This window comes from Takifugu flavidus, chromosome 1, assembly GCF_003711565.1.
Source record: "Takifugu flavidus isolate HTHZ2018 chromosome 1, ASM371156v2, whole genome shotgun sequence".
NCBI lineage: Eukaryota > Metazoa > Chordata > Actinopteri > Tetraodontiformes > Tetraodontidae > Takifugu > Takifugu flavidus.
In genome coordinates, this window is record NC_079520.1 from 26,820,934 (window position 1) to 26,830,044 (window position 9,111).

Genomic DNA, 9,111 nt, shown 5'->3' on the forward strand with positions numbered 1-9,111 from the left:
CCACGCCAGATCGGAATGACGATAATCACGCCGCAATCGGAAGGGATTTTGGTGTGAAGCCCGCTCCGTCGTTGGAGGGCCCCGGGCCGGCGGGAGCCCTCCGTTGCTAGGGCCTTCACGGTTTGGTGTTTGGTTCTGATTGAAGTGGCCAGGTTTGATTCTCAGAGTTGTGGACTTTGTTGGACTGGTGCGTCCCACCAAGAGCCACTGAAAAGGTTGGTGAGTGCAGCCAGGCTGGACCTGTGGTGGACACGGGTTCGTCCTCCTGTCACAGAACAACCCCCCCCCTTCCCCATTGGCCCCTTGACCTGGATCGACCTGTCACCCATCGTGCACGGAGTCTTGCTCACCATTAGTTGCACATTACCTTTTTTTTTTTTTTTACTTTTTGCAACATCCTGATATCACAGATTATAACAGTTTTTTCTCACTTTAACTCCAAACTTCATGGAGGTTAAATCTAATTAAACAAGGTGTGTGTGTGCGTGTGGGTGTGCGTGTGTGTGTGTGTGTGTGTGGTGTGTGTGTGTGTGTGTGTGTGGGGGGGGGGGGGTATTTTCTTTTAAAAAGCTTTTAACACTGTTTTTACTACCTGTAAATGTTGATATTGTAACATTTAATCGCCGCAGGGTCGTTCTTGCCTTCAGAGCGAAGCAAAACATGGCAGAATAAACTCAAATATGCCACAAAATCCAGAATTGCTGGAAGTTTAGTCTGGTCAGCTGTTGCCAGTCTTTGCTCCGTTCCAGGGGTTTGTTTTTGCAATAAAAGTAGGAGAATAAAAGAGACCAAAACTGCAGATGTTGTCCGACGAAAGATTCACAGCAGAAAGAAAAGTGAGAGTTTTCCTATTGTTGCAGTAGATGATTTATTTTAATTGCAGGGGGGAAAAAGGCAACATCCGTGTTTCAGCAACACGATTCAACATGTATAAAAAGGACAGTAAAAAAAAATGAAAAAATAAGTCAAAAACCATCAGAATTGGAGGCACTTATGGGGCAACACTGTCGTGCAGTCTGTTTTCCCGGGAGGTCGTCGATCGCGGATGTAAAATGACCGACGACCTTCATCTCTAAGCTGTCAAAGATGGTCAGAGTTTATCTACGGATAGTGGATCAACATCAAATCGACTATTTACAACAGCAAAGGTGATCTCACTGACGTATTCCACCAGAGTTAAAAAGCTGCTGCGTTCCAGAGAAGCCGTCCGCTTCACTCCAGTCTTTCCACGTCAGGAGGATTCTATCGTCTTCCCTCCGTCACGAAGAGCACGTGGGTTCACTCGGAGCTGGGCGAGGCCGCCGAGTCGATGTCGTCGTTCTCCAGGTCGTTGGGTGAAGACGACTGGCCCCCCTTCACTCTCTTCCACTTCATCCTCCGGTTCTGGAACCAGACTTTCACCTGTCCACACACAGGAAGTCACTTCTGTTTATCAGGAATAATGCAGAGTCATCAGCGTACGTGAGGACATTTCACAACAGTCTTACAGCAGATATCCCTCCGCCTGTGTTCTGCACAAACCCTGATGGTTGACTTCCTGCCTGGAAAGCCCCTCCACCCCCCCATTCCATCCCAACCCTCTGACCAACCCAAGCAGCTGTTAATTCTGACAGTAACAAAATCCATCACGCTAATGTCGGACCGACACCAGCGGTCAGGATAATTTAACCCAAACACGAAGTCACGCTAGGACCAACAGTGGATGGCGTAAACAACCGCCCGCCTGGAATGGAGCTGCTTCCCAAATGAGCTGCGTCGCTTCTGATTCTCCCAAACAGCGTTTACACGAAGCAATCAGGCTTTTGTCTGTGTAAACACAGCGATGGTGGCAAACGCCACCTGTGGGCTATTACCGTATCGCGCACTGCGCAAAAAAAAAGGCCGCTTTGGTTGAGCCGCGCCTGATTTTGTCAAGAGATGTGGGAATAATGACGGGATTACACAAATAACCGGCAGCCTTGTGATTAAAGCCAGTTTGAACTGGATCTAAACAAGAAATCACCCCAGCGAGGCCAGAAAGCTCCTCAAAAAAACCCGATTCCGGAACACAATCGCTGTGGCCTCACTGTAGTTCCAAAATCTATAGCGGAATTTACAACACAGAAACGGAAACACCGACAAATAATCCCCCACAAACATGTCTGTAGCCGTAGAAACTGGCGTCAGCGGCGATCGCGAGGTTCTGGTTTTAAAAGCCCGCCGGGAAGGGGGGGGTCAAGAGTCGTCCATCGGGATGTCTGCTGCTCGCTGAGCCGTGCGCTCATCAATATTGCGCTTTAAGCGTTCTCTCTGTTTAAGGCTCCGCTTACAACCATCGCAGAGGTTCCATCGGAGGTTGCCGCCATCAGGTGTCAGCAAATAAAGTCAATATTTTTAAAATGTACCTAAAAAATACGCAAAAAAGCAAAAATCACGGCACTTGTTATTTATAAATTCTGTGTAATTTTGAGGTTCATGAGCCTTAATATTGAGCAAATCTTTCAGGGTTCCAAACTTTAGAAGAATTGTGACGATAAGAAGCTAATTTTTAGGATTCTCAGACCAAAAAGTACAAATAAAAAAAGAAATTGAACAAAAAGTGACTATTTTCAGCAGCGTAGTGATACGGAGGTTACTAACATTCAACACTACAGAAAGCAGAATTTTTCCCAGTTCCGGGCCATTCGGAACGGTTTCACAACAGTCTCACAGAGGAATATGAGGAATTCGACGCGTTAATTCATTGTTAGCGTGGTGAAAGATTTGTCGGTTTGGGTCTTTTTCAGTTTCCCGATACGACCCATTAACATCTGCTGCATTACGCAACATCGCAAAGCCCCCAACGCTCATATTTCACTGCCTTTTCGACAGTCAGACGGGTTTTTGAGATGAGTTCTGCAGCTCGAGGCTCCATTTCAGCTCGGAAAGCTCAGGTTGAGGAAGTCTTGGGTGACCTCAAAGGATTCTGGGCCCTCGCGCAGGAGCCTCGGCGTCTCGTCCTGACTGATTGAAAGGACGACAGAAGCGCCAAAGCATGTAGAAAGAGCTGGAAAAGGGAGGACGTAACGGCTGGCTCTGAGTGTGTGTGTGTGTGTGTGTGTGTGTGTGTGTGTGAGTGTGTGTGTGTGTGTGTGCTGGTTCCAGAGGTCTGCTGGATAGATTCACGAGCAGACGGCAGTATGTGTGGTCAGCGTGGCACTGCGGCCTCATTACGGAGCTGGAATAGCGGCTCTGACGGGCCGACTGAGGTTTTCGTCCACATGTTTGCCCGATTTCAGCTCCGAGTCTGGAGTCGCCGCCCGCTCATTAAAGCTGCACGAGATTTGGCTCCAACCGCACGATGAGAAATATTGTGGAAAAAAAAAAAAGAGAGAAGGTTTCTTATAATTCAAATGCCACAAAGTCTATTATTAGAAAGGGAAGGAAAGACATTTGGAGCCCTTTATGACCTTGCTGGAAGAATAATTGTTTTGATTTTATGACCCCGTCCTCCTTCGTGCACCTAAGAATCGGGATGTTTAAGCTATTAAAGCGTTAGCCGACTCTTCTATTAACGTTATCGCCGTTGCCAGAAGACTTGGAACCAGAAACTCTGAGTGATTTCTCAGACTGATGGCGGCGGACAGCGCATGAACACGGTGCCTACCTGCCGCTCGGTCAGGTCCAGGTTGACGGCGATCTCGTAGCGGCGGAGCCGGGTCAGGTAGTTGTGGTGGGTGAACTCGGCCTCCAGCTCTCTCAGCTGCTCTTTGGTGAACGCCGTGCGCTCTTTCCGGGCCTTGCAGCTGGAATCCACCTTAAAACTGGACTCCTGGGTATCTGCAGAGGACAAAAACAGCCTCTTCAGTGCTGCAGGGTCGGACCGACCGCCCGCGCTTCTGCACACGTTTCCTGGTAAATGCGTTTAGTTAAACCGGCGAATTAGCGCCGGGGTTGTTGCGTCAACCGGCTCGTCTCTGCCGGTTAAACACCTTAAGCAGCTTTGCCGACCAACAAACCACAACTCCAAAGACCTTTTAATGGGAGGCCCCCTCATATAGTAAACACCAAAACCAGCATGTTTAAAGCCAGACCACCCTGACCTGAGCGCGAGCTCTGTCCACCTGTAACCTGTGTGTGTGTGTGTGTGTGTGTGTGTGTGTGTGTGTGTGTGCCTCAGTACAGGCGTGTCGGGCAGGGGCCACCAAACCAGGCACAGAGGGACTGAGTTAGGGCTGGAATGCAGCGGAACATCGTTAAAGCTTCTAACAAAAGAACAAAGGTACGGATGTGTCCAGGTCTGTGTGTGTGTGTGTGTGTGCGTGTGCGTGTGTGTGTGTGTGTGTGTGTGTGTGTTCCCTCTGGAGCCGTCAGACCAGTGATTTGCATTAACTCATCTCAACATGACAGCAGGTTTGTCGGGGGAGAAAAAGCCGAAACGTCTCTCTGAAAACAGTGAAATCGAAGCAGAGACGCTGCAAAAAAAATCCCCCAAAAGTGTAAAAGTCTCCAGGTTTGAGCTGTCGTCTCGCGTTTATCGTCATTTTCCAGCACAAAGAGACGCAGAGACACTACAAAAGCGGGTAAAAGTGGATTCGCACGTGTTTACGGTGCAACCTCGTTTTCCTCTTTTACTCTGCTCGAATTCCTAAAATGCAGAATAAAAACGAGCTGCTGAACTATTGAATGAAAGGTTCTTTTTGTTTTAAATGTGTTTAAAATCAGGTGTGGAAAAATGATTTTTTTTAAAATTTTAAGAACATTTAGAAAAAGCAAAATTCAAAGGAAAACAAGACAAGAGGGAAAAAATATCATTTTAGATTAAAGTCAGAATTTCTGGCCAAAAAGCTCCAAATGTCATTTTCCACAGGTGCTCTAATCATCTTTTACAGGGAAGTTCTGAACAATAAAAAATAAAGTTTACAGCCGAAGATTAAAGAACCGTCAGATCCAAACTCTGCAGACCGAAGCGGCTCAGCTGAACGGACCTTTGTAAGAAAAAATCAGAATAATTTTTTTTATTTTTTACATTTTTGATGGAATAATTGTTCTCTGGTAGCTGCACCAGGAGCTGATGTCATCAGAAGAAAATGGTTCTAATTTGTCAGAAGTTTTCTTTGGCGTCTGCAGAAACCAGCAGGCCAGAATGTGACTGAGGCACCTGGACCGGGCCAGAACCTGTGTGTGTGTGTGTGTGTGTGTGTGTGTGTGTGTGTGTGTGTGTGTGTGTGTGTGTGTGTATACATTGCTGCACATGTGAGCCGATGCCAAAAAACGGTTCTTATTGTTGTCTGGGTGTCATTACCAACGCGGCGCCCTGAGCGGAGTGGCCTTCAGCAGGTTGAGAACAGCTGGCGGGTCACGGGCTGGTTTCTCGCTAAACAGAACCCCCCCATCCCCCCCAATAAATATCCAGCACAGCCAGAGACCGTAAACTGGCAGAGGAGAAAGCTGCCGCGCTCTGCGGGGGCCCTCCACAAAAACAACAAATTAGGAATTAAAGGTTCTGTAAAGTTCTGATTCTGATCCGTCCTCGGAGGGTCAGAGGAGTCACGGTGGATCCCTTATTTTTCTATCAATTAACACCTCAAAAACACACGTTTTTAAGGCATTTTACGCTCATTTCACACGTCACAGCGCGGCGTTGAAGGACGCCAGAGCTGGACGTCTTCGGGTGGTCGAACGAAGCGTGAAAAAAAAAAACCCGATTAAAAATTAAAGAAAATTAGCTTTGATGTTAACAGGAACGTGAGACATTGAGAACGGGATGCTTCCCATGAGGGGGGACTTCTGGAGATCCGGCGATCCCTCGTCCTCTCGCCGCCACCGATTCCCGCTCGGGGGCCGGCGCTGAAGCCGACCCCAGAAATTCTAGAATGAGCAGAGCTGAAGGAAGCTCACAGAGACGCGAGCAGAACCTCTAAACCCAGTCTAACAGCGTTGTCCACCGCCGCGGACACCTCGCCGCCCCCCTATCCACCGAGGCCTTGATTCCAAAGCAGCATCAGACGGGAGCAACGTCCCGTCTCCGCATCTGCAGAAGGACGCTGCAGATTTCACGGAGCTCCGTCGGGGCTGCGAATACCTGCGGGACATTTTCCTAATATATGCTCGCGCACCGGGTCAAGGCCGGGAGGCTCCTTCCTGGTGCGGCGGTCAGACAGGCTGCACGCACTCGGCGGGGGATCGTGTTACGGCTTAACGACAGGAAAAAGTCAATGGATAAGAATGTCGAAGTGGGCTCTGAGCAGAGCCACTTTAGCAGACGTGGTCTGGCGTGATTTCAGCTCCGCCAGCGGAGGTTAGAAGAAGGTAAGAGGAAGAGGAGGGGGGCCCGGGGGGGCCCGCACTCCCACACCGGCCTCTGCTGCTCACATCAGTCAGGGAGGTTTTCCAAATAAATATTCATGCACTAAATCACCAGATCTGGTGCCGCAGACGACTTTATCAGAGTCCTCGCTCGCCGCCTGCAGCTGGGAGCCTGAAAACTCACCAGAATCGGAGCAGAACCGGCCCCCAGATCCAGTTTAAACCGCGTTCTGGACCTCTGGGGGCCACGGCATCACCGACAAACCCGACCCAGACGCTTCCCGGGCTCCTCAGCCGCCGCAGGTTTGCCTCACAAAAACAAGAGCGGCCCGAAACACCTGATGTCCTCATTTAGGTCAGACAATGGCGTTTCCAACGGAAACGGCGGAGCGATGAGACACTCGCTCGCCTCATTAATCAGCCGCAACAATCGGAGGATGCGACTGTTGCCCCGAGTCCCGACACGGATCCACATCTGGGAGTTTCCAGGAATAAAAGCAGGAATTTACGACTTTTTTAAATCATCGGTACGTTTAGTAAAAACCACCTCACAAATCTGAGCACGCCGTCCTCAGGACGCGTCCATCGTACAGTCGCTGGGATACAAACCTGCTCGTAGAAGCTAATGCAGTATATTTGCTACACATCTGTTATGCTCTTATTTTGGCGGTACGACAGATAAAATCACCATCTTTATTTTTCGTGAGGAGGAACTTTGACTGAAAGGTTGAACATTCATGTCCAAATTCTGGCTTGCGAGGTTCTAAAATTGGCGGTTCCCCTTTGTGGAACTGGTGCTGCTCTGGTTTTTGTTTTGAACCCTCCGTCACGCCTGGTTTCGTCACGCGGCGCCCGCTCGCTCGCTCACTCACCTGTCACATCTCTCTTCCTCTTGTTGGAGCTCTTCTTGTCCGAGTCGGCCGACGCCACGCTCTGCGGCGAGTACTCCCCTTCCAGGCACCCGGGTGCGGACCCCGGCAGCCTGTCTCCCCCAACACTGTCCAGTTCGGGCCCCCCGCCGCTCACCGCCGCCGGGGCGGCGACGGGCGGGCAGGCCTCGGTCGCCCTGGCCCGGGTCTCGCAGGGGCTGAACTGCCAGTCGGCTCTCCCGTAGGCCGCCTGGCTCTCGTGGTAGGGCCTGTCGTCCCGGGGGTAGGCTGCGTGGAAACTGGTGAAGTCTGTGTAGGCCAGGAACTCGGGCTTCTGGTGGAGGGAGAACGGGGCCTGCTGGTACTGCAGGTTGGCTCCTGGAACCCCGGCGTGAGGGGTCCTCATGCAGCCCCAAATGGGGGTCCCGGGGTGGGTGCTCCGCATGCAGCTGCTGGCTGGCTGATCCATGGCGGCGCGGTTTATGACAAGTCTTTTCCTTGCAGAGGAGTCCAACCCCCCCTCTCTGAGAAAGCTCGGAGGAAAATCCACCTCAGCTGCAGATGATCCACCTCAGGAACACTGGAACTCCTCCACAGCCCAGAACTGCTGAGGACAGAAGCCTTCCTGTGTCAGCGCTTCTCTCTCTCTCTCTGTCAGCAGCGTGTGTGTGCGAGTGTGTGTGTGTGTGTGTGTGTGTGTGTGACGTCTCTCTCTCTCTCTCTCTCTCTCCGCTGCTGACACGCTCTCGCTCACACACACTTCCCTGGCTGAGCCGCGACTGCACGCCTCCCCTCCTCGCTGCCTGTTTTCACAGCTCCTCTGAAGGCATTCTTGACAAGTGAGCCCTCCTCCTTTTTTAAAAACATATAGGTGGGAAAGAGCGGCGGGTTTATGGAGCGTAACCGGAGACGGCGGGGGCGGAGCCTGCCGGCCACATGTTGGTAGTACCCTCCAACCAACCCGGCCTCATCAACTATTAATCACAGGGGAAATTTTATATGCACATCTAATGGGCTTTCCAGACGCGGGACTGCTGCGAGCACCCACCCACACCAGAGCCGGGAACTTATTCGGCTCCTTAGCGCTTTCTGACACCCAATTTAGTTCCTTTCCTTTGACACCCTTTAGAGGAAAGTTAACCCCTGATCCCTCCGTCCTCTCCAATCAGCAGCGCCTTTTTTCTTCCTCTGCTGCCGCGCTAATGCTACACGCCCAAACCCACCTGGCTGGACTTTAACTCCGAGGTGACGGAGGGCTGGATTTCATCTTGGCTGCACAGGCCGTCACACCTCTTGTGGGTTTCTCACTGTTCTGAAGCGCGGTAGGAAACCTCCGAGCCGTATTTCAAAAACACCGAGCTAATATTTTCCTCTGCCACCAGAGCCGGAGGAGGCTAGGTTTCGGGGTGTGTGTTCGCAACCGACGCCAGTCCAAGAGTTTGGATGGATTTGGGGGTGTAGCCCACGGATGACTCAGTAAGAATTCCGATCTGGATCGGGGTTCTGGATTTGGTAGAGTTACTATTGTTTTTGTGCACATTCATGCTAGCTAGCGCACAACGCCACACAATAGCCAGATGGCAGCGGGGTTCCTGTCGACAACCGCGGTCCCGCCGCCTGTGAGTTTGCTGGTTGTTTTTTTTTTCTGCATCTGAAATGAGCCGACTGTCAGAACCCACTGAGATCCGATCAAAGGGGCCACATTCGGAGGTTTTACGCACCGCTGCTGACCGCATTCTTTTGTCCGTAAAAATTCAGATGTGGTTTGGACACCGCAGAGAACCTCCTCAGTTTACGACACAGGAATCGGACGTCTCTGGCAAACGAGAGCGGAGGATTTTTGGTCCCTGACGACATCCAGGGTCCAGACCAAGACCTTAGTCGCTCAAAATGGAGGCGGCGTACGCTCAACCAGCATGTCTGGACGTCATTTCATGGCTGTTTGGCCCCGCCTACAGCGCTTTCTTCATCCATT

General features: G+C 51.0%; 1 protein-coding gene across 1 annotated transcript; it reads right to left on the reverse strand.

Moving 5' to 3' along the window:
- Positions 1 to 843: 843 nt before the first annotated feature.
- meox1 (mesenchyme homeobox 1) lies at positions 844 to 7,959 on the reverse strand. The gene is made up of 3 exons (XM_057052383.1): positions 7,140 to 7,959; positions 3,626 to 3,798; positions 844 to 1,401 (listed from the first exon to the last, which is right to left on the reverse strand). Exons 1-3 carry the CDS (start codon positions 7,603 to 7,605, stop codon positions 1,279 to 1,281), a joined length of 762 nt encoding a protein of 253 aa, XP_056908363.1. The 5' UTR covers positions 7,606 to 7,959; the 3' UTR covers positions 844 to 1,278.
- Between the last annotated feature and the right edge of the window lie 1,152 nt (positions 7,960 to 9,111).

Coding starts and splice junctions, on each gene's coding strand:
- meox1 (XM_057052383.1), bottom strand. CDS start 7,605: ATGGATCAGCCAGCCAGCAGCTGCATGCGGAGCACCCACCCCGGGACC. Junction 3,799..7,139: donor GAGGAAGAGAGATGTGACAG/GTGAGTGAGCGA, acceptor TGTCCTCTGCAG/ATACCCAGGAGTCCAGTTTT. Junction 1,402..3,625: donor TGGACCTGACCGAGCGGCAG/GTAGGCACCGTG, acceptor GTGTGTGGACAG/GTGAAAGTCTGGTTCCAGAA.